General features: G+C 34.9%; 1 protein-coding gene and 1 pseudogene across 3 annotated transcripts in view; one reads left to right on the forward strand and one right to left on the reverse strand.

Annotated features, from left to right (window-relative positions):
• Window positions 1-491: 491 nt before the first annotated feature.
• The window catches only part of DTNBP1 (dystrobrevin binding protein 1), a 125,412-nt gene continuing 100,882 nt past the window's right edge, over window positions 492-25,021 (forward strand). Inside the window, exons 1-5 of one of the 3 annotated variants that reach the window (XM_016130060.2) lie at window positions 492-677; window positions 9,174-9,227; window positions 9,931-9,981; window positions 14,730-14,790; window positions 24,509-24,641. In XM_016130060.2, the coding sequence (XP_015985546.2) occupies window positions 622-677; window positions 9,174-9,227; window positions 9,931-9,981; window positions 14,730-14,790; window positions 24,509-24,641 (355 nt within the window). In that variant the 5' untranslated portion in view covers window positions 492-621. The remainder of the gene's footprint in view (window positions 678-9,173; window positions 9,228-9,930; window positions 9,982-14,729; window positions 14,791-24,508; window positions 24,642-25,021) is intronic. The other 2 variants (XM_036236985.1, XM_016130061.2) reach the window with 2 other exon arrangements.
• On the reverse strand, window positions 16,372-17,366 carry LOC107502645 (annotated as a pseudogene).

Consider the following 25,021-nt stretch of genomic DNA (forward strand, 5'->3'; position numbering starts at 1 on the left):
AGAAGGGCACAAAAGCCTGATAGGGTAGGTTGAAGAGAGTAGAAAGTATGGTTGTTTAAAGAGTTGGTTCTTTATGAATAAAGAAACTGAAGCTAAAAATGGTTAACTATCTCATCCAAGGTCAACGCTAATGGGGTCAGATCTTGGACCCAGAGTCCAAGAAATAATTTGCTACAGGGAAGTGCACGCTTTGCAAGAATTTACCCACCTCTCTTCCAAACCGTAAAAACCAATGTTGCTCTCAAAAGAGCGCTCGACTTAAAACATTCTTTCACGATACCACTTTCATTTTAAAGAGAAAAACCAGGGGGGCTGGGATTGAGATAGTGAAAAGAATCGAAACCCCAGGATTTTCGGCGGGGAGGGAAGCACCGCCCCTTTTCTGAGGCCGGAGCCCGGCGCGGCTCACTGCGGCTGCGCAAGCCGGGGAGGGGCGGGGCGAAAGCGCGCGAGTCGGTGGGGGGGGCGGACGCGGAAGGGGCTGCGGTGCTGGGCCGGGGCCGGACCCGGAGCCGGGGCGGGGCGGGCTGCGAGTGTTCGTGGCGCGCGAGTGCCAAGTGCGGGGGCCCGAGGGCGGCGGCGGCTGTCTGAAACCCGAGGGGAGGAGACGCTGTGGCAGAGATGCTGGAGACCCTGCGCGAGCGGCTGCTGAGCGTGCAGCAGGATTTTACCTCCGGGTGGGTATAAGGTGGGAACAGAAGGGAGCCAGGGGGCTGGGCCGAGGAGCTGGGCATCTGCCCTAGACGCCGCCTCCCCGTCCTCCCCGCACCTGGGACATTCCTGTCCTGCGCCTCCCGCCCTGCGCAGGAAAGTAACGAACTTTCCGGCGTCGGCCTGGCGGCACAAAGTAACTTAGGTCCTAACAGGCTGGCGCTGACTTGCATCCCGGGGGCCAGGGGCGGTCGGGAACGCCGCGGCGTGAGCCGGGGGATTCGCGGGACATCCTGGCTGCATCGGCCGGCGGGAGAGGGGAGTCACGTGAGGGAGCGCGCCTCGGCGCCCTCGAATGCCTCCGAGACATCTGCCGGCTTGGGCCTCTGTGCCTTTGCGGCCCGAACTGGGGTGGGCCCGCCGCCCCCTCCCCAGGCCGAAGGTGGCAGGCGCTGCAGCTTTCCGCTGGTCACAGTGGAGTCGTCTGCGTCCTGGGTCAGCTCGCTCCGTTGCCCTTAGCGAGGCTTGACGTCTCTTCCCCTTTTGCTTTCTCTACGTTTGCCCCGGGTTTCACGCCTCTTCGAAGAAACTCTTGGGCAAGAGAAACAACAGAACTCAGAAATACTGCTAATGCCTAGTGGTTAAGAGCAAAACCCTAGTGATTCCCAAACGTTGCTTGTAGTCACCCAGGTACCTTTAACAGTGCTCGGGTCGCAGCCAGTACCAGTTAAATCAGACTGTGGATGGAATTTTAAAGATCCCTCCGCTCCCCGCCCCCCCCCCCCCCGGTGATTCCAGTGTGCAGCAAAATCCGGGAATCACAAGTTCTCTACCACTTGAGCTAACGTATTTCTCTGCAAGTTACTCGAATTGCTGTGCCTCAGTTTCCACAGTTGTACAACGGGAATAAAGATGGTACTTATCTCAGGGTTATTGTCAGGATTCATGAATTAACATGTAAAATATGCAGTAAGCACTGTTAATACTTAATTCATTTTAATTTTTCCATTTAGAAAGGGTGTCACCTTTTTAAAGGATCTGTCATCTTTAGCTCAGTTTCCTGGGAGAATGCTCAAAGTATGAGGGTATCTCAAAAATGCTGTTTTAAATTCCTAATGAAAAAATTATTAGCTAAAATTTTATCTTATTGGACAAAAATGTTTGTATTATTTGCCTTTGGGGTGCTGAGTAGTAACAACTTGGAAAATAGGCACTTTATATAGCATTTTCGATAGTTATGGTTTAGTGTTCTTAAGAATATTATAGATGCTCTAGGAGTCATTCATGATATGCTTACACCTTTGCATTTTTTCCCCTTGAAATTTAAACACTAACTTTCAGAGTGTATATTATTGAAAGATTTTGGTATGATGCTGAATGATCTACTTGGTAGCATGAACACGGTCATAGATAATCCCATCTGGTACACCCCTGTTGTCATTACTTAAAGGAATTCCTTGATGACATAACAGTCATCAAGTCATCAACAGATGTAACTCTCTAGATGATGTGGTTGCCACAGAACCCATTCATGCAGCTGACCTTTGCTTAAGGTTAAACTTACCTGTGGATGTGGGCTCTGAACCCAAACTATCCTGGGAGAGCTGGATAACCTGAGTTTAGGGAGAGGGTTGAGGGGATCTGATTAGAAGAACCCCATGGAAACTGACTTCTTGAAAGATACCATAGACTGGGGTCAGTTTGGGCTTAGACATCCTGAGAGGGCTTTCATTCCATTTAGGCCCTTTGTTGGCTTTCTCTTTATAGGGGTTATTCTCAGCTGACAAACTATTGGACTGCTACCGTGTACTATTAGCCCATTACCTGGCAGAGAAATAACTCTGAGTGATGTCTGTCTGCTACTTGACTGGAAACTCTAAACTCTGATGTTCACTTTTGTCAGGTCCTCAAATTCCTGTGTGATTCATACCAAGAAAAAACCACTTGATTTATTTTAGTGAACTAAATATTCAGATTGAGGTTAATCTATTTTACACAAATATTTTGCCTTGTTGAGAAAAGATGTAATTGAACACAGTATGAGTATATGTTGCATGAACACACCGGGTGATTCAAAGACAAAAGTGACATGGTCCTCACTATCTAAAACTATCAAATTAGACCTGGCATTCCTTTCGAAAACTTGGTGTTGATGCTATGAAACCTAGAGCAGGTCAAATAATTAGAAACTTCAAGTGTTCAGGTTGCCGTAGGATATCAATAAGTAGAAGGAAGGCCTGGTGCTGTTCTGAGTTGCTTCAGTGTGGTTAGTGTTGCTTTATAGTCACCAAAAGCACCATTCTCTCTGTTCATTTTCAATTTCTGAAAATTCATATAACTGGAGCTTAAATGTAAGAAAATTAATTTTTTTTTTAAAAAATAAAATATTCTTTATTAGTCACAAAAGGGAATGTCACAGTAGTGATTAAAGCATGTCCGATTAACACACTGAATTTCTACCTTCTGTTCAAACTTAGGAAGAATGCAACTTAAGATCAGTTAAGGGCAGGAAGCCAAGCAGGGTCAGGCCTGGTTAGTACTTGGATAGGAGACCACCTAGGAAGACCAGGTGCTGTAGGTGTAAAAAAATAAAATAAAATAATTAAAATAAAATAAATAAAAAATAAAAATAAATAAATAAAATATAAAATAAAATATTAAATAAAATAAGGGGTTGTAAGCTGACAACGTCCTTGCAATCTGTGAACCAAGGGTTGCCTTGCCTAAAAGAAATGATCAGTTAAGGGCATTGTAGAGATTGCTGGTGGCCTGTGAGGGACTGTATATTGCCCATGGATTTTGGGCCTTTTTTAATAAATTTTTATTTATAACGGTTATGTGAAAATTGAAATTAGCTTCAAATTCTGTCCCTTACTTTCTGGCCAGCGGGCTGAAGGGCCACAGAATGTAAGTGGATGGCCAGCGGGCTGAAGGGCCACAGAATTGGCTCTGGGTCTCATTCTTCCCTTAATTGATTGAGACTTGATTGGATTTAGCTCAGAATTCTTGGAGCCTTTGGGAGAGTTCCCACAGAACATTCGCTCTGAAGGAAACTTTTGGATATATTGAAGCACACACTTCATGTCCACTCTGGCCTTTGATTTTTACCTTTTAAGAAGTTATAACCAAAAGTTTCAGGATTGAAGTATTCAGGCATGCAAAACCCTTCAGAGAACTGAAAATTAGATTTACTAATTTTCACCTGATGCCATTTCCTGTTTGTAATGCTCTGGGTTCTTGTGGATGGGGATAGAAAACATGTTATTACTACTAGTTGCAACCAAGACTGGATGTTTCCCCCTCAGCGCCACCTCTGCCCCATCTCCCCCCATAGCACGTCAACCGCCACCCTTGCCTGGTATGCTCATTCCCTTCTCCCTGTAGTATGGAAACCTGCTCAAAAGGGAGGATCTAATAATCTCATTTGCATTGTGGTAAAATGGTGACGTTTTGCCTAACATGTTGACTCTTCCAGGACTTTTCATCTTTTTAATAAACAGAAAAGTATCTCAGTATTCAACTTGATTTAGTAAATATTTACTGCATTCCTATCAAGTGCCAGACACTAGGCTAGACACTCAAACTGTTTTTTTATAGATGCTTTTTCCATTTTATTTTTTAAAAAAGATTCAAGTCTGCATGGCTCAGTTTTGCATAGTCCTTGCTAAGCAGTGTCTCTATATTGGGCTATATCCCGAGTCTACAAAGTTGTCTAAAAGATTTCTCCCCCTGGATGCCCTAGATTGGGGGTGATGTAAAGCAAAGAAGAGGGAGCTGAATGTTAAAGATACAAGTGAAGTGGTATGCGAACCCAGTGTAAAAAGTCATTAATTCAGCTACATTAACAGAAGGCTTCAAGGAGGAGGTGGCTTCTAAACTAATCCTTGATGAATGAGGAGGGACTGTGATAGGTTCAAGGAAGGGCATTTTAGAGAAGCAGGCGTGGGAGATGAAGCTGAAAAGGAAGTTTAGTGATCGATAATAGAGAATCTTGAATGCTTTGCTAAGTTAATTTATCAAATATTGATTGACTGCTTTATCTGTGATAGGCACTATTCTAGTAGCGAGGGATATAGCAGAGAACATATCAGAGAGCAAATAATGTCCCTGCATTCATTCTAGTGGCAGGAGGCAGAGTTTCTAGAAGGTCATAAGCACTGCCACTAAAAATAAAGCAGTTTAAGGGGATTGAGTTGCTACTTTATATAGGATGGGCCTGGCTTATTTTTAGGTTGAATCTTTAAAGGTTTTTGTGGAGGGGAGCAGCAGCATGAGCCTATCTGGGTTTCTGGAAGGATAATTTTGGAGGCAGTGTTATGGGAGGACTAGAGGTAGGGAACAGGGAGATTATTTAAGAGGCTATAATTATGGACCAGGTGAGAGAGGTTATGGCAGTGCTGGTAGAAATTTAAAGGAAGGAATGATGTGACAGGCACTGGTCAAGTTGTAAACAGTGAGATGTAGGAAATGATAAAGGTGGAGAAATTAAGGATGTTAATTTTGGATAATCTTAGATAAATGATATCATTTACCATCATGAAAAAATTTAAGAATAGTCGACAGTGAATTTGTTGTGAGGTAACTTAACAGCTTGACATCCGAGAGGCAGTTGGAAATTTAAGAAACACTCAGGAGGTAGGTCAGAACTCAAACGGTGTGTTTGAGATTAATTAGGATATAGTCTAATTCCTCTCTCTTTTCTGAGTCTGTGCAGCTTTAGTGTGAATCTCTTAGGCTTCAGAACTTAGGGGTCATATGTATTTTTAAATGTGGTCGATGCTTTTGTGTTTGCCTCGTCTTGTTTTAAAAAAAGAAAAATGTGATAAACATTAATGGGAAAATATAATCGAGTGGATTTATTGTAACAGAATTTAAAGTCAGAATAATGGAGACATGAGCAAGGTTAAAGGAATTGAACCTGAATGACAAAAGATGCTAATTAATATATTTTGTGGTGTTTTAAAGCAATCATCCTCACTTTCATAAAAGCTGATGAGGTTAGATGAGTAGGAAATTGAGCTGCAAATAAATAGAATGCCATCAGGGTCTCCCCATGCAGTTGAGTCAGCTGGAGAAAGCACATTTTGTGTTCATCAGTCATTGTAGTGCTCCATAGAGCATTCTGTTTATCTACTACTTTTTAAACATTTTATCTAAGCTGTTTTACTAATCATCTCCATCTCTTAGTAAGATGCCTCCTTTTTAGTATTTGCTACAAAACTTGAAGAAATGTACTGGTGTCAAATTGAGTCTTTGGAACAACCTAAAAATAAATTATTGAAGTCATTATGTTATTTGAGGTTTAGTGCTTTGAACTGAAAAGTGTGCATTAGTTGCTTTTGGTAGAAAATGATTGTCAGGTGGCTCACTTAAGTATATTAATGTAGTCACACAGCAGCACTTGTTGTCTTCCTTGTGGTGGGGTGTATATGGTATTAGGAAGAAGATTAGGAACAGTGAAGAAGCCTTTTATAGGAACTGGTGCACTGGAGAACCCTACATTATTTCACCTTTGCCCAGTAAGTTAGTTTCTTACCATTCTTGATAGTGATACTTTTTATTATACCTTTTATTTGAACTAACCCTATAGTTTACAGAATGGTGCTAACGTCATATTTAGAATTTTATTTCTTTCTTTTAGCAAATCATTATGGTCAGTATAATACTACCATTTTATGTTTGAGGAAACTGAGATGTTACACCTAGATCAGTATTTTCTTCTCAGTGTGCCATGACATTGTGGGACATTAAATAGACTTTATTAGTGGATTGTTTCCAACACAGGATCACCGTGAGAGACTTAAGTATATTTATCCCAAAATAAAAATGGTGAGCTATTTTCAGTTGAATTCCGGCTTTGAGGTTGTATTTCAGAAAGGACCTTTTTGCTTTTCTTCTTCCTTGTTAAATATATCTGACTTTATATTTTTCTCAACTTAAAATAAGAATCATTTTAACTCTTTTTTCTCCTGAACTTTTTTGATTATTTCCCATTTCCTTCTAGCTACTTTGTTTTCTCTAATACTTTCTGTTTTGAATTTTGACACTTTGACAATTTATATGGGAAAGGTGTGATGAGAAAAGGTGAATATATAAAAGATTTTTTGTTAAAATTTTTTTTACAAAGTCTCAAACACAAAAATAAGATAACACTGAATACCATTTATTGTTCATATTCAACAATTGTCAACTATTGGCACATTTGCTTCGTCTCTTCCTTATTTATAAAGTAAATCTCAGACTTGTATATCTCTCATGTATCAGTTTATATCTCTAAAAAAATACATATTACATAAATGCAATGCCAGCATTACATCTAACAAAATTAACACTAATTCTTTGATATTATCAATTATCCAGTTCATAATCAGATTTCCTGGTTCCTGAAATGTCTTTTTACAGTTAATTTGTTCAAATCCAGATCAGATAAGTTCCACATATTACATTTGGTTAAAGACCAATTTTTAAAGCCAATGGTTGTTAAGGAACCACATGGGGAAACTCTCACCCTTTCCACAATTTTATTTTCTGCTCCTGTATTATTCCTTCTTTTTCTGTTATTCTCAACTATTTTTTTTTCTTTTTTGGAGGGTGGGTTATGGAGAACTCTGAAGTCAATAAAATTACAATTGGGAAATTAAAATTTTATTTTTTAAAGCAATCTTTATTTAATTCTAGCAAATATTACATAGTAATTCAAAGTTCTACACTTTTAAAGTAACATTAAAAAAAATGAAACGTTAACATGAGTGGGATTAATGGTCAACATTATACAATAAATTGAACAATAATGCAATATAAGCATTTTATCAAAGTGCTAGTGGAGAAAAGATATTAAATTTAATCTGAATTACTTTAATAAATTAATATGGTAATATTCAGTTCGTAGAAATTGATTTGCATTTAATATGACCAAAAGTAAAAGAAATAGCAATGGCAGTGATGATTCTTATTTCTAAATGCAATATTCCAGACTTTTGGTTTATTCTCTCTTTTATTATAGGTATAGTTATATATAGAGAGATCTTTTATTTTGTATTGCCAAAGTAGCCAGTCTGCTTAACCTTTTTCCTCCCGACATTCTTATGTTTTTACCTAACAGACTTGCACTACTTTATTTTTATTAAAGTATCCTTGTTATACAATATTATTAATGTCAGATGTACAACATAGTGATTTGACATTTATATATCTTATGACGTGCTCACGACACTAAGTCTAGTGATCATCTGTCACTGTGCAGAGTTATCACACTATTAGTGACTGAATTCCCCTTCAGTTTTTTCACCCACTCTCTATCCCCTCTGGCAACCACTAGTTGATTCTTTGTTTCTGAGTCTGTTTTGTTTCTTTTTATTTCTTCGTTTTGAATTTTTTAAATTCCACATATAAGCGAAATCATGCAGTATTTGTCTTTTTTGTCTGACTTATTTCTGATAGGTTATTTTAGAAAGAAATATTAGAAATACCAATCTAGAGACTTCCAAGGTCATATAAGGTGGTCCAAAGAAGATCTTAGTTCCTTTTCAATAACCTTATAACATCCAACCATATGGAATTGTCCTGAATCACTAAAAATAATAAATCATTTTTACTATAGGGTATTGTTGTGTATGACTATCTAGGAGAATTCTACCTGGAATGTCACAACTAAGTGTCTTTCTCAGACTTTGGAATGGAAAAGGTAGAGCATGACTATCAAAGTCCGTTTCCCTAGCTGTCACTTAATCTACTTTAAACCAGATTTACTAGTTTCCAAGGTAAACTTGGAAATTTAGATTGTTTCTCTAGGATAGTTTAGACTTTTTAAGTATAATTCCCTGGAATCATGTGGAGATACATAAATTACTTTTGTACTAAAGAGATTGCAGAATCTTTTTAACATTGTAGAGAAATCAGTCTCATAGATATTTTAATTTAAAAATAAAGAGTAATATAAAAATCTTTGTATAAAATTGGCATTCCAGTTTGTTAAAAATAGTCTCTCAATCAGAAGTTCTCTCTGGTACTTAGCCAGGAATATTGACCAGAAAGATGGAATCCTGTGTCAGGATTTGAGTGCCTGGCATAGTATCTGCTTTATAGAATGTGCTGCTTAGATATCTTTAAACCTGTCAAGTTTATCTATGTGCACCACTTCTTTTTCTAATGATTCCAGATAAATGACGTTTCTCTATTCTGATCACATTTAGGAATTGTTTTTTAAAAAGGGATTTGGGACAAGAAAAAATATAAAAATGTTTGCTACAAATTTTTCATTTGTGGTGTTTTACATACAGTAAAGAGTATATATTTGTCCTTTATATTGCATATGATATTTGCTAAATATTTTTCATTCATAGTACCTGACACATACTAAACACTATATGTTTTTTACAAATAGCTGTTATCTGTACAGGTGCTTAATTATTGCTTTAAAAATTAGCCTATTTGACCCAAAATATGAACAACTGTGAAATTTATGGTTGGAAAAAATCTCTTGAGCTGTAAGAATATAATATTTTATACTTGTGGAATTATAGGCTGAAGACTTTAAGTGACAAGTCAAGAGAAGCTAAAGTAAAAAGCACACCAAGGTAAGCTTGTGCTAAGATTGTATTTACTGTGACTTAAATTTCGTACAACTTGGTTGTAGTCCTGACAGTCTAATTAATGGGTTTTACATGCGTTGAGTGCATCTTGCTACAAACAACTACTTGATTCTTTCTGAGTTTTGTAACACTGGAAAATTTTTTGATAAAATTGTAAAGTAGTTGAAAAAAAAAAGTGAAGTGTAATTGCTTTACTCTGACAATGGCTATTGTTTGATCATAGTCATTTTTATTTGTATATTAAGAGCAAAGTAAAATTCCTGCATTATTAAGAAGCAAATAAATAATGGAACAGTACTTCGTCAGCAAGCCTCTTTAGCCATGTTACCTTTTTTATATGAAAACACCCGTGTTGTGTAATTTTTTCATTTTTTTAATAGAGTAAAGCATATGATAAAATTTTGCTTTTAACCTAGAGGTGATGAGCTTTTTTAAAAGTGCTTATTATTTAGTATTACATTAAAGTGTTTATTATGTGCCAAAAATCTGTAGGGCAAAATGATGGTTGTTAGTATTTTACAGTTATTAACTGAAATAAAGCAATGTTTCTCTAAAAGTTTAAATTGTCATTAGTGATTTTAAAATATTAAACATTATAATTGACAGTGTCAAAATTCTCATATGAAATTTTTTTTTTAAGTTGGCATAAATGAGAAACAATTTTAATAAAATAAGTTTCTTTTGGCAGGACTGTTTCATATTTGCCAAAGTACTCTGCTGGACTAGAATTACTTAACAGGTAAATGTTTTCATTTAATTAAGGTTATGCTTCTAACTATAGTCTAAAAATACTTTATAATTTTATAGATCAAAACCTTAAATCAACTAAATTTTATCTGAATGTGATTGGAATTATTTGTTCATTTCTCTGAGGGGCTTTTAATTTTCACTGATTAATACAAAGGCCATTCAGGATGAGTAGATTGATCAACATTATATTTACTAGTCAGTACTTTATTGTGCGTATTTATTATGCTTTTGGTTTTTTTGTGTCAAGAAAATGGATTCCGATTTTGAGTCCTCGATAATTTTCTTACTTTGGTTCTTAATTTTATATCACTTTTCTTCCAATTTTTTCTGTTGACATGGAGATTAATATTAAAACACATGGTTTTCTTAGATATAACACCAAAAGCATAAGTAATAAAAGAAAAAAATAGATTAATTGGACTTTATATAAATTAAAAACTTTTTTTCTTCGAAAAACACAAGAAAGGGAAACAACAGTCCACAGAATAGGAGAAAATATTTGCAAATCATATATCTGATGAGGGACTTGTTTTTAGCATTATAAAGAACTTTTATAACTCAAAAATAAAACAACCCTATGAAGAATTAGGCAAAGGATCTGACATTTGCCTAAGGAAGATAAACAAATGACCAGTAAGCATATGAAAAGATGCTCAGCATCATTAGTCATCAGGGAAATGCAAATCAAAACCATAATGAAATACTACTTCACACTCACTAGCATGGCTATAATCAGAAAGACAGACAATAACAAATGTTATCCAGGATGTGGAGAAATTAGAACCCTTATGCATTACTGGTGGGAATGTAAAATGATGCAGCCACTGTAGAAAACAGTTTGGTAGTTTATCAAAAAAGTAAACAGAATTATCATATGACCCATCAATTTCACACCAACAGAATTAAAAACTTATGTCTACATAAAAACTTATACATAAGTGTATAGCAGTATTATTCATAAAGCAGTATTAGTTAGAATAGCCAAAAAATAGAAGCAGCACAAGTATTCATCAACTAACGAATGGATAAACAAAGTGTGATATATTCATACAGTGGAATATAATTCAGCCGCAAAAAAAGAATGAAGTACTGATACATGCTGAAATGTAAGTGAAACATAAATATGCTAAGTGAAAGAAAGAAACCCAACATAAAAGGCCACATATTGTACGATCTATTTATATGAAATGTCCAGAATAGGTGAATCCATGGAGACAGAAGTAGATGTACTAAAAACTACTGAATTATATATACACTTTAAGATGGTGAATTTTATGGTATGTGAATTACTTCAGTGTAGCTGTTAGAAAAATAAGTACATGATTTAAGTATGCTGCTCTATGCAGTTCTGTACTTACTGTGTCATCTGACAATGTGGTTAAGATGTGTGCAGTAGAAGACAATGGTTCTTTTCCTTATCTGCATTTATTATGACACAATCATCTGCACCCATATTTTGCTTTCTCTTCCAGTTCTTTATTGGGTTTCTTTTAATGGTTGCTAAATATAGAAATTTTTCCTTCTCTGAAATTAAAAGTGCTTAATTTCCTGCTTAGTGTTGTCGAGTGAAGAAAATAAGTGAACATGAAAGGAGGTTTAGTAAAAATTGGTCAGAGATGTACTATTTACTATTTATATTTTATCTTTTTTTAAAAATTTAGTTATTTAGTTGAAAACTCCATTGAAAAATTTATTTTAGAGGTGTAGACTTTTGTGTGTGGTATTTTCTGGGATGGAGTACATTTTGGGACTTAATATGAAAAAATTTACAGTCATAGGAAGATGTCTGATGTGTCCATTCATTGCACTGAGACAGTCTTTTAGAACTAATATTGAGTGGAAGAAAGACCATTTTAAATAGTAGATATCTAAATCATAATTTTTTAATTGTTAAAAAATGTGGTAAAATACACATAACATAAAATTTGTCGTCTTAACCATTTTTAAGTGTACAGTTCAGTAGTATTAAGTGCATTCACATTGTCGTGCAGCTAATCTCCAAAATTCTTTTCATCTTGCAAAACTGAAACAACAACTCCCCATTGCCCCCTGACCCTGCCTCAGGCCATCATTCTACTTTCTCTTTCTATAAATTTGACTAGTACTCTAGGTATTATTTATGAATAAGTGGAATCATACAGTATTTGTCTTTATGACTGGTTTTTTTCACTTAGCATAATGTTTTCAGAGTTCATTCATGCTGTAGCATAGCATATGTCAGATGTTTTTTTCTTTCTCAGGTTGAATAATATTCCACTGTAAGTGTACAGTCATATGCTGCATAACAATGTTTCAGTCAATGACAGACCACACATATGGTGGTCCCATAAGATTATCATGAAGCTGAATTTCTTGTTGGAAATGGAAGGATATGTGGTTTGGGAGAATTTTTTTCTTTTCTCTTACAGGAGCAGTATTTGTGGAACTTGGCAATAGATTTCCTCTCATTCATAGCACCTCGATTTTGAGTGCACAGATTACATTTCAGTCAGTCAATTACCTACCTATTTCAGTGCAGAGGAGTCTGTCCCCCCAGCATTACATACTTAGAAGATGCTACAGCCCTTCTATATTTAGTGTGATTGTCTTAGGAGTACAATGCTGTAAATTCTTTGTTGAGGACCTGAGATCCTATACAAGGGCACAGGTCCACAGGAGCTACCTTAAAAAGTACAAGAATACCTTGTTATATTGCACTTCATAGATGTTGCATTTCATACTAACTGAGGACAAGACCCTCCACCAAAAAAAGGTATAGCTCGCTTTACTGCGATGGCCTGGAACTGAATCCACAGTTTCCTTGTATTGCCTGTTTTGAGTACCACTAATACCTTAGTGAAAGCTTTCTGTACTGTACTGTACTGTACTGTACTGTACTGTAGGGTCAGTCTGTTCCTGTACTTCGGAAATAATTTCAAGTTGTAACAATATAAAGCAAATACAAGTTTTATTTCTTCAATCAATTCAATGCCAGAGAGCACCCTTTGTGCCAGATAAAAAAAAAATCCGGTTTCATTGATTTTTGTCTGTTTTTTAATTCTCTACTTTATGTCTGCTCTAATCTTTAATATTTTTTTTCTTTCAGCTTTAGGTTCAGTTTTTTCTATTTCTAGTTTTCTAAGTTGTGAAGTTAGTATTGATTTGAAATCTTTCTTCTTTTTTGATATAAGCATATATAGCTATAAATTTCACTCAGCCCTGTTTTTGCTGTATCCCATAATTTTCGGTATGTTGTGCTTTCATTTTCATTCATCTCTTAATTTCTGATTTCCCTTCTGATTTCTTCTTTGACCCATTAGTCTTTTAAGAGTGTGGTGTTTAATTTACACAAATTTTTGAATTTTCCAATTTTCTGTTATTGATTTCTAATTCCATTGTAGTCAGAGAAGTACTTTGTATATCTCTTTTTAAAAAAATATATAGTTTATTTTTTAGAGCAGTCTTAAGTACACAGCAAAACTGATGGAAGGTTCAGAGAGTTCTCATCACCACCTTTAAAATTTATTGAGGCTTACTTTGTGACCTAACACATAGTTTTTCCTCGAGAAAGTCCCATATGCACTTGAGAAGAATATGTATTCTGTTGATGGATAGAGTATTCTGTATATGTCTGTTATATCTGGTTGATTTATTATGTTGTTCCGTTTTGTCAATTTTTGCTTTATATATTTTGAGGATTGTGTATAATAATACAATTTTCAAAACCAGGACGTTAACACTGATAAATAACAGGCATACCTTGGAGATATTGCAGGTACAGTTCCAGACCACCACAATAAAGGAAGTGTCACCAAAAAAGCAAGTTGTAATTCTTTTGCTGATGGAGGGGGTCTTGCCTTCAGTTTGTAAAAACTGCAACATCTGTCAAGTTCAGTGAAGCAAAGTGCAGTTAAACGAGGTCTGCTTGTAAACTACAGAACTTATTCAAATTTCATCAGTTATCCCACTAATGTCCTTGTTTCTGGACCAGGATCCAATGTGGGATCACGTGTTGTATTTAGTCACCACATCTCCTTCATCTCTTTTAATCTAGCACAGTTCCTGAGTCTGTCTTTCATGACCTCAACACTTTTAAACCATACTAGCCAGTTATTTTGCAAGATGTTTTTCAGTTTGGGTTTATCTGTTTTCTCATGACTAAATTAAAGTTAATGCCTTTTTAGCCAAAATGCCAGAAGAGTAATGTTGTGTCCTTGCAGTGTTATCAGTAGGCATCTGACGTTTATATGTCTCATTACTGTTGATCACTTGGTTAAGGAAGTGTCTGCCTGGTTTCTCCACTGTTAAGACTGTTTTCTCCTTTATAATTAATGCATGTCCTGTGGGGAGTTTCTTTGAGATTATGTAAATATCCTGTTTCTCTTTATAATTTTACCCACCGATTTTAGCACCCATTGGAATTCTTGCCTGAAATAATTATGATTGTGTTTATCAAATGGTGATTTTCTATTTTTATCATTTTTTTCTACAATTATTAATTGAAATTCTACTGTAAGGAAGAGTTTTTTCCTTTCCTCCCATTTATTCAGTTATTTAAATAACTATGAACTTATGGAAGTTTGTTTTATTCTTTGAGTTCCAATCCATTAGTACCATTATTTATTTTGTTGCTTAAATTCTCCCAGATTTGGCCTTTGAAAGCCCCTTCAAGTTGACTTCTGTGTCCTTGTGACATATCCCAATTATTGTTTTTTTAGTGTGTGGTTTTCATTTCGAATTATTTTTTACTTTTCTTAGGTATGAAGATACATGGGCTGCACTTCACAAAAGAGCCAAGGAGTGTGCGCACGCTGGGGAGGTAAAAAATTATCGGCTAATCTTATAGCTGCAAGAAAACATGACAAAATCCTTTTGCAATGTTAAATGCTAGTTTTTAAGAAATAAATTTGTAATTGTATTAAAATGTTTTGCAGAATATTCAAAATTGAATTTAGTTGATTATGAAACACCCTAAATAAGGCACATTTTCATATTATCTTAGTCAAGTAATTTAGTTAGGCTTAGAGAATTTATAACTTTTAGTCTCAAATCATAAGTAAATGCTTATCTAGATATACTGCTTTGATTTTGAGTCTGATGCCTTTCTAGTAAATTATAAGATAATTTCTTTTTACCAACTATTTAAGAATTTCTAATTATTTGAGGAAAAGCTGTACCTAAAATTATTAATTTGCTTAGCAAATAAATATAAAAATTTCATAAATAATCCTAAATTTACTTAGAAAACAAATCATTTGTCAGCACTATGTATAATGTGTATAATGAATAAAAGAGACTTGTAATAAAAAATATTTGGTACATGTACTTAAAGCTTTATTAGCCAAGGTAGAATACACTCTGCTATTGATGTCAGTGAAACTTTCTAAAAACACTTCTGTGATTCTGACTTTGATTTTGACTGACTTTCTTTCCCATTTACCTAAATTAGTGAAGCTGTAATAGTTGTATAGAACAGAGTTAATAGGTATGAAATTTAGACATTAGTGTTTCTCTGAGAAATAACTGAAAAAGGGAGAACGAAGGTTTCTGGCAATAAGACAGACTAGGTACTTTGACAAGCCTTATGGCTACAAAACATCTAAATGCTGGATAGATTTTTTTAAAAAAATATTTTAATATATTAAGCTCACAAAAATTAAAGGAGATCTTAAAGGGCCCCCCCAAAAAAAAGGAAAAAGAAAAAAGAGAACCGAAATCAGGGTGGTTAAATAAACCACGGAAGCTAAGGTCAAGAACTAAAACAAAAGCCATAGAAAGCTATAGAAATTTGTGGGGACAGGAGATTTTGTCTGTGGGGAACTGAATCTGAGACTCCTGCATAAAGCTCTTGGATCTTTTTTTTTTTTTTTCCTAATTGGGACGTTTATTACTTTTTCTGCCGATAGCAGTGAAAACCACTAGAACTGTACTTTTGTCCTTTTCAGATGATCTGCCTTAAAATCATTCTTTTTAAAATGGTATAGGAGATAAAATTTAGTTTTAAAATTTAAAATAATTTAAATATTAAAGATAGAAACACTGATTTTTTTTCCATTACTAATGAGAAAAAAGATATCCAGTTTAATCAAGATCAGATTATTATAAATTTTAAGCACTTAGCTAAAAAATCAGAAGATTAATTACAACATTTAGAGGTGGAGAATATCCTTTGTGTATTTTCTAGGTTCATTATGGTGGTTATATAGCCAGAGAACCAACAGAAGTTCGCAAGTCCATTGTCAAATAATAGAATTTGGGCAAGTACTCTTAACATCGCTTTTATTTAATATGCACTACATGCACATGAAAAAGGTAGGGGAAAAGTTTATGAATCCATGCATTAAAGACAAGGTAGACAGATACTATTGCCAGATGCGCTGCGAGTCAATTAGGGTGTTGCTCATCGTTCTTTATACTTAATGAAAATAAATGCAGAAGCAGAAGTGTGTACATATCCCAAAGCATCTTCTTTATTTGCTTTCTTTGCATTCCATTTTTCTTTTGTCTTTTCTACTAGTGGTATTTACTGTCGGTGTCCTGCTAAAGTCTTTAACAATTTCATAATGAAAGATAGGTAATTATGCTTCTTTCTGATACTCTCAATCATATTTTTAAAAATTTTTATACTTCAATAAGCATCTGATTTTTGACAACTTCTGACTGAATAGCATTTAACATATTACCCTGATCTGTATCCATGGGTTCCTCAGCAAGTTGTCTTTGTAACTCTGCTATCTTATGTTCATATATCATTTTTCTTTTGGACATAATGGCCATTAAGTGCAATTTCACCTTCATTTTGCTTTTGTATTCTTTTTTCTGTGACTGGCCTTATTGCGATGATCCAGCCAGTTGTCTTGATTGCATGCAGCTAAATCAGTCCTTCTCTTAGTCCATCTACTTCATGTAGTCTTCCATTAACAGGAACATAACTGACGAAATGAAAAGCATCTTTTTCTTTTGCCGATGTCTTTGCATCAAATTCAGACATTTGCTATTTGGTGAAACTGTTGTGTATTTGTCGAATCACATGCGAATTGTTCAGTGCCCAACTTTTCATAGCTGCATCAAAACTTTGTGAGAATTCTTCATGGGTACAGTTTGGTAATGCACTTAATATGGTTTTAGTAGTACAAACATTAATTACCTGTTTGGCAAAAAATACTGATCAAGTCTGGAGTCCTGAACCACAAACCCTGCTTATTCTTCTGGCTGTCACTTGGGGAAAAAAAAAAAAATTAACCCATTAACTGGCTTTAGTTTTTCAAAGTTCTCAGGCTCTGAACTCCATATTTCTTTTACTTGGGCTCCTCAGCAACCAATTTCTTTAATGAGCCCAGTGAAGACCTCAGGGTTGCTTTCCATGAGGTACCACTCCCTGATGTTGACCCTCATGATGCTGGCCACATAATGCACCACTCCACCTTGGACTCTGGGTGCTCCCAGCACCCGCTGCCACCGGTCCCTGATCTTGGCACACCAGCTGCTGAGTTCATCAACCCCATGTCCAAAGCTCTTGGATCTTTGAAGTGGCTATATCCCTCAGTGAAAGGTTATGCTAGGAAGAAAGAAAAGAAAAGCTATCTGTTGGTAAAGAAGGCAGCAAGGAAAACTGTCTGTCGTTATGACAATTTGGAATAACATAGTCCTTTTTTTGTGTTTGTTATCATGATCTTTGCCCGATGTGAGTGTGGGGCTCTAATTTATTCTTCCTGCATGATCAAGGAACCAGTATACTAAGAAATGAAAGGGCTACAGATTACTTTTTTTTTTTTTGACACCCAACAGATAGAAACACAAATTCTACATGGATAACTTTTGAAAACCTAGGCCCCTCAAGATTCCTACACATTAATTTCTCACCACCCCCTTCAAAAAAAAAAAATAGCAAACACAGAAATGTATTACCAAAAGTTTGAGAGTCATCAAAACCAAAAGTAAGATTTAGACACTTTGGACTTTAGATATCACACTATTGGACATAGACTATTAAGTAGGTATATACAAAGTTTTTTAAAGAGATAAAGAATGGATTAAAAATGAGTAAAGAACAAGATCCTATCATACATGACTTTAAAAAGTCATTAAAATTTAAAAAACCCAAAGAATGTGTTTAACAGCAGTTATATGCAGCTGAAGGAAAAATATAGTGAAGTAGAAGATAAGGATATCTTAGAAAAGAAAATGTAAAGAATGAAAGAGGAGTTAATAGAAAAAAATTAGAAGATTTTTAGATTGAACCAAGTGAGATTATCAATATTGGACCAATTTTGATCTATAAAATTATAGTTTCATATGGATCAGCTTAATATATCTAAAAAACTTTCTAGAAAGAGATAATGAGGGAAAGACAATATAGGAAAAGACAAATAGCTAAGAATTTTTCCAAAATGAGATGTAAATCTTTATATCCAAAAAGTATAAGCAAGCAAAAGAAATAATTATACTTAGATACCTCTTATTGAAACTACAGAACATCGAAGTCAAGGAGAAGAGCTCAAAGCAACTAAAGAGAAAAGACATCACTTACAGTGTCACAGAAGATATTTCAAACTATTGTCAATAGGGCAGAGTAAGACATTTTCAGAAAAAAAAAGTTTTCTATCAACAATCACACAATAAAGGAACTTCTAAAGAATGTGTATCCTTTCAGAATAAAGGAAAATGATTTTGGAAGGTGGGTCTGAGATATAAAAAGAAATAGTGAACAAAGAAAATGGTAAAATAAAGATTAAACAATGACTGTGTATTTATCAGTTATCTAATTTGTAGGATTGGAAATGATAAACCAGAAATGCCTGTTAACAATAGCAAGTAACCTGGAAGGCAGATTATCAGAGTTAAAGCATTCTAAAGTCCTTGCATTTCTCAGGGAGAGTGGATCAATATCGATTAGCCTCAGATTTAAAGTTAAATATGGAGGGCAGAATTTCAAGGGTAACCAGTGAAGAATAGAAATAGCACCCACTTAATTTCAATAATTGGTTTCTAAAAATCAGATGTAGTGTACTAACACTAACCAGGAACCTATTAATATTATAAATTAGAAAAGTTACAAAATGTTATATGTCAGCCCCAAACCCTCAACCTACATCCTTAAATATATTTCAAGCTAGGGAAATGCCTATATACATGGGTAGCAATCTGTTAGGATTTAAAGTGCTTAAAACATAATTTTCTCATTACCAAAATTTTGATATAGTTGTTAATAAACAGTTAACAGTGCAGTAGTGTGACCTCTCAACACTAGCAACACACAAAGCATAAAACTCCTTTATGGATGTATTTCTCTTATTGTCTTATGATTCCGATGTCCTGACAATTGTATTTGAAATGTAATTTTAGAATCTCCTCACATTGTTTTAAAATGTGTCTTGGGTTTAAATATAGAATTTTCCTATGTAAACATGTAAATACAAAACTTTGTATTGATTGGTATGTGTTCTGTGAATGTTTGATGATAAAAGGCATTGTGCCTCGGAGACATTCTGTGGTATATAGCTGTGTTCGCAAACAAATTAAGCAATGTATAAAAAAACACAATACAACCGGCTCAATCCAGGATTAAAAGGCTGGTTTTGACATTAGAAAAATTTTTAAATGCAATTGACCACATTAACATATTAAGGGAGAAGAATATCTGATCATCAAATGCAGAACATAGATTTGGTAAAATTAAGAATATATTCAGAGTAAAACATTTTAGCAAGTTTTTAATAGAAAATAACATCTTTGTCCTGATATCTACCAAAACCTGCAGTATTTGACATGCAGTATATTGATTTCGTATTTAACCATCTTGCTAAATCCACTTACTCTAATAATTTATATTTAGGGTTGGGAGTTCTTTTGTGTAGATATTAGGTTTTGTTTCGTCCCTTCTAATCCATACAACTTTCATTACTTCACGTCTTATTATATGTCTAGTATAATGATAAGTAAAAGTAGTTGAAGAATTTGGTTCAAATTTTGGTTCTATCATACTTAAATGTAAGAGGGAAAGCTATGCATATTTTAAAAAATAGTAGAATACCTTTGAGGAGAGAAATATTTCTTCAACAAGGCATAAAATCACCAACCACAAATAAAGATATAATTTTTATCAAAGCTTCTCCATCAAACAACACCATGAAAATGTTAAGCAATTTACAAAACAGAGGACAGGTATTCAGAAAATATGAACGACTGCTACAAATCAATAAAAACAGGACAGCAACCCAATAGGAAAGCAAGCAAAAGCATTTTATAGAAGAAAAAATATAGGAGGGGTCAGTAAACATAAAAATTAGTTCAAACTTGATTAGTAAGCAAAGAAATACAAATTAAAACCACAAATCTGTGCTCCTTAGATTATCGAAAATTTAAACCTTGAGTTTTCTGTGCAGTCACTTGAAGAACACTTTTGTTTCTCCCTTTGTAGCAACAGCTTGGAGGGAGTATAAATCCATTGGCACAATCACATTAGAAAAAATGAGTTGATGTTAAGTGGAACTTGAAGTTGCACATATCTTTCAAACAGTTCCACTTCCTAGGGATATTTCTGGAGCATCATGTCCCAAGCTTCCCCCGATATTGGTATGACACACATTTCCTCTGTAATATTGGCATGGTATCTGTTTACTATGTAATAAATAGATGAGGCTACTTGAAGGCTACCTCTGAGGTGGCCAGGCTGGGGAAAATCGAGTCCTTTGAGCCACTCTGAAAGATGAGATCAATACTTTGGACACATCTATAACTCAAATGTGAAACTTGCACATATGCACAAGGAGATTTGTAGCAGAAGATTGTAGCAGATTCTGTTGAAATTTGGATAGTCCCAAAGTCTATCTACAGAATAAATGATAATATTACTCATAAAATCAAATATCATACAGCAGTGAGAATTCGTAAACTACTACCCTTACATTTATCAACATGGATGTATCGCACAAACAACATTGAATGAAGACTGTATCATATAGAGCAGGGGTACCCGACCCCTGGTACCAGTCCATGGCCTGTTAGGAACCAAGCTGCACGGCAGGAAGTGAGCAGTGGCGGGGTGAGCAAGCTAAGCTTCTGTATTTGCAGCTGCTCCCCAGCTCTATCATCACCACCTCAGCTCTATCTCAGCTCTACCTCAGATCACCAAGCTTTAGAGTCTTATAGGAGCACTGGTCCCTGGTACCAAAAAGATTGGAGACTGCTGCAGAGGATTCTTAACAAAAATTATTCTTCTGATTATAAGAACTATTTCATGATAAAATATATAGGAGAAAGAATTTCTTGTAAGATTTGTTGTTGAATTTATGCTATCTTGGGATCTTAAGTTTTTTCATAGTTGAGTACTTATTTTAAGACCACATCTGATCAAAGGTGTCTTCAGAAATACAGATCTCAAACTTAAAAAAGAAAATTTATTTTAAAGCCCTCTGATGTGTTGTTAAGACATATGTAAGTATTTAAAATGTGTATCTTTAAGATATATGTTAAACCCGTTGTGTGTTTATTTTGTCAGACCATGCTCATGTGCCTTTTGGTGGCCTTTAACCAGTTTCAGCCTGTCAGGACAAATGTACTTTAGGACAATTCAATCTTGTTTGACAAATTATTTTATACTCATCTACTTTAAAGCTAATTCTTACTATGTAGTTGTAAAATTCAGAGCAGTAGCTTAGAAAACAAGCAGCTATGGTCAATGGTAACTTTGTTGTCTAGGTTTTTACTACAAGTTTTTTACAAGTTCGTTCTTTTTTCTCCCATAGCAACACATAAATGAATAAATAGTTAATATTGACTTACGGATTAGACACTGAGCGCAGCTTTTTAAAGTTAGACTTCCCATGTATTATTTGCTTCTAATTTCTTTTGGGAAATATTTGCTTGCCTTCAAATTCAACTCTCAAGATTCCTGTTTTGTTTAACAATTTGACCTGTAAGCTGGTTAAATTAAACACGCTTCACTGTATTCCAGTGTGGATCTCCTCTGCCTATGGTAAAAGGTAACATGAACTGGGTGTTGGAAATTCTAGTTTCTGCACTAATACATTTTGACCTTGGGCACATAGTCTCTCTATTTTAGTTTCCTCCTCTTTAAAATGGTATACCACCAGTTACCCTACTTACCAAACAAAGTAATATGGAAATCACATGAGATAATGTGCCCCCAAACTCTGAATTATACAGTAGGTACTGTTATTGGTCATTTTATAAATCATTGCCGTTCCTTATTTTTCTCCATTCTCCTAATTTTGGAATGAAGTGCTATGGATTTGTCTTGCTCCTTAAACATGATCCCCTGGCATTAAATCTGGAGTTACTTAGAATTGTTTACTTGGAGGTGGACACGTTAGCCTTTTGGAGATAGCTCATTTCTTATCGCTCAGTAAAGTTTAAGTACATACAGATTTTTAGAACCATTTCTTTTCTAGTTTTTCACTTTACTTTTTCCTTTCATATTCCCCTATAGCACGATCTCTAGAATATTGTTTTAAGGGTATGGGCTTAAGTGTCAGACTCCCTGGGATTTAATCTAGTTCCATTGTGGTCCTTCGGAAGGTGATTTGGCTTCAGTATGCTATGACTCTGTTTCTTCATTTGTAAAATGAAGAAGGAAATAATGCTTAGTTCACAAGGTTGCTATGTGGCTTAAATGACAAAATATATGTAAATTGCTTAGCACAGGGCCTGGCACATAGAAAATGCTCAAAGTGTTTTGGTTATTGTTACATAATTACCGATAATGGTTTATGAAAATCCACACAACCTCCCACTCTTTTAAATGAACATGATATTTTAGTGTATTCTGATATATTCTTTGTATATACATGTCTTATATTCTTTATTCAGAATATAATTTTTAACATTGTGGAAGGCTTTAACTTGGTTGTAGTTTTAATATTTAAATATGTTGTGCTTTAATTTTCAGTAAGAAATTGTGCTCAGTTTTTCAAGTTATTAACCTAATTAACCAGAGTAAGATTTATCAAACTTTTTAAAAACTATGCCACATACTGAGAGAATATATTGTTTATCCTCAAATCAGCCCTGTTATATAGGAATTATTTTTTCTTTTGTAGAGTTTAAACGTTGAAGCTAAGAGAATCTGTGAGACCTGCTACCAGATGATAAGCACCAAGAGGGCAGGGTTGTTTGTTTGTTTTTTTTTCATTGTTTTGTTCACCATTGTACCTCTAGTGCCTAAAGCAGTGCCTGGCAGATAGTGGGTGGTCTGTAGAATAGGTATATGAAATTAATGGGAAATGCAACTTGAGTAGAGCTTAGTGTCACCTCCTCAGCTCAGTTGAGGCTTGTATGTGAGAGATGATGTGTTTATCCTCCCAGTTTGGGCTGAAAAACAAAGGAGAGGTGTGGGAGATGGAGACAGGAAACTAGGCAACTTTCTAACCCCTTTATTATTGTAGCTTAGTTCTTTTGTTTCAATGTTGTGAATTCCCTAAAATATTAAAATGTAGAAACAGACAGTCTAACACTACATATAAATTTTACATCTTATTTTAATATTTTTATTCCTCAAGTTCTCTCTTTAGTGACATTCAGTAAGAATCAGTTTTGTTCATGTTTCAACTTGTGAAGACTTAATCTTGGTATGTGTAAATTGCCTTTTTAAAATATAAATTTGCTGTTAACTGATTTACATATAAAATTTAAATGAATTTTTTTCCTGTTACATAATGAATTTTACCATCTTTACATTTATTCTACTAATGTGTGGGTATCTTTCACAATTCTTGCTTATCGATGATGTTTTTAAAAGATGACCTCTCCTTGCTCCTTCTGAATCTCATTCTAGGCTCCTTTGCCTCCTGCCATGTTAAGACCAAAATAGAATTGTCTAGGAGAAACTGATGTCTGTCATTTTCTTTACTGTCTTGGAGAAAATAAATTAGAATTATTTTAGGCTAAGCTGGTGTTTTATCATGATGCGATTAGGAATCCTTTACATCTGTATTCCTTTTTTGTCAGCATAAATCCTATTCTCCTTTTTCTGGAATTGATCAGTTGCCTCAATAATTCCTTCATATACAAGTACCTTTTCCCTTATGCAACAAGTGTTCCTGTTAAATGTAAACTGAATCATAGTGTATTCCAAATCTGTTAGGAAACTTCTACTAAAAGAATTTATTTTGTAAAGCAAGTAATTACTCCGTAATTATGTTTTGGGTTGTTTTTGTTTTCTTTTCAATTGTTAGTGGTAGTTTTTTGCTTTATTTTTCTAGATTTGGATTTTCAAATACGGGGTTTACTTAAAAATAGGGTATACTTAGAAGTAATTTCTAAAGTCATTTCTGAACTTTCTCCTCTCTGGGTTAAGATGCATTGAGACAAGCAATAATTTGAGGTTTTCTGCACTGAATATTAAGTTGGTTCTTTTCTGAGAAAGGAAACAACTTCAGTCGTCTTTAGTGTCCTGTTGTCTGTACTCAGTAGAGGAGTTTTTCAAGATAACATCAATCAACTCTGATTATGCCGACTATGATTTCTTTGTGCCTAAAAATCTGATTTTACCTTCCTCTTCCTCTTCTGTGTTGCAGCTGGTGGATAGCGAGGTTGTTATGCTTTCAGCACACTGGGAAAAAAAGAAGACGAGCCTAATAGAGTTACAAGAGCAGCTTCAGCAGCTTCCAGGTTTAATAGCAGATTTAGAATCCATGACAACAAATCTGAGTAAGTTTTATGTTGATATCTGTACATTTCTTCTAGGAATGAAAATAATTTGGGCAGGATTTTGTATAATTTCAGAGCTATTAAAACTATATTCTAGGTTAACAGGGTTTTGGAAGGTTGTAAGTTCTAGCTAATTTTGCGTTCTCATTAATCGAACATAAGAGAGAATTTAAAGTAGAAATGATTTCTAAAATATACCACTAACATTTTCTGCCTCAGTTCAGCTTAGGAAAGATAATTATAATTTTGTTGATTCTTAAAGTTACTCGGGGTCGTCTTTGTGACATTAGATCTCTGTGCAAAAGTATAAATGTAGAAAACAAAAGGGATTACGTCAGTTATGTTCTGACTATAATATATATTCTGGAAGTTGTTGCTTT

Source organism: Rousettus aegyptiacus, unplaced genomic scaffold (assembly GCF_014176215.1).
Source record: "Rousettus aegyptiacus isolate mRouAeg1 unplaced genomic scaffold, mRouAeg1.p scaffold_m13_p_1, whole genome shotgun sequence".
Classification (NCBI taxonomy): Eukaryota; Metazoa; Chordata; class Mammalia; order Chiroptera; family Pteropodidae; genus Rousettus; species Rousettus aegyptiacus.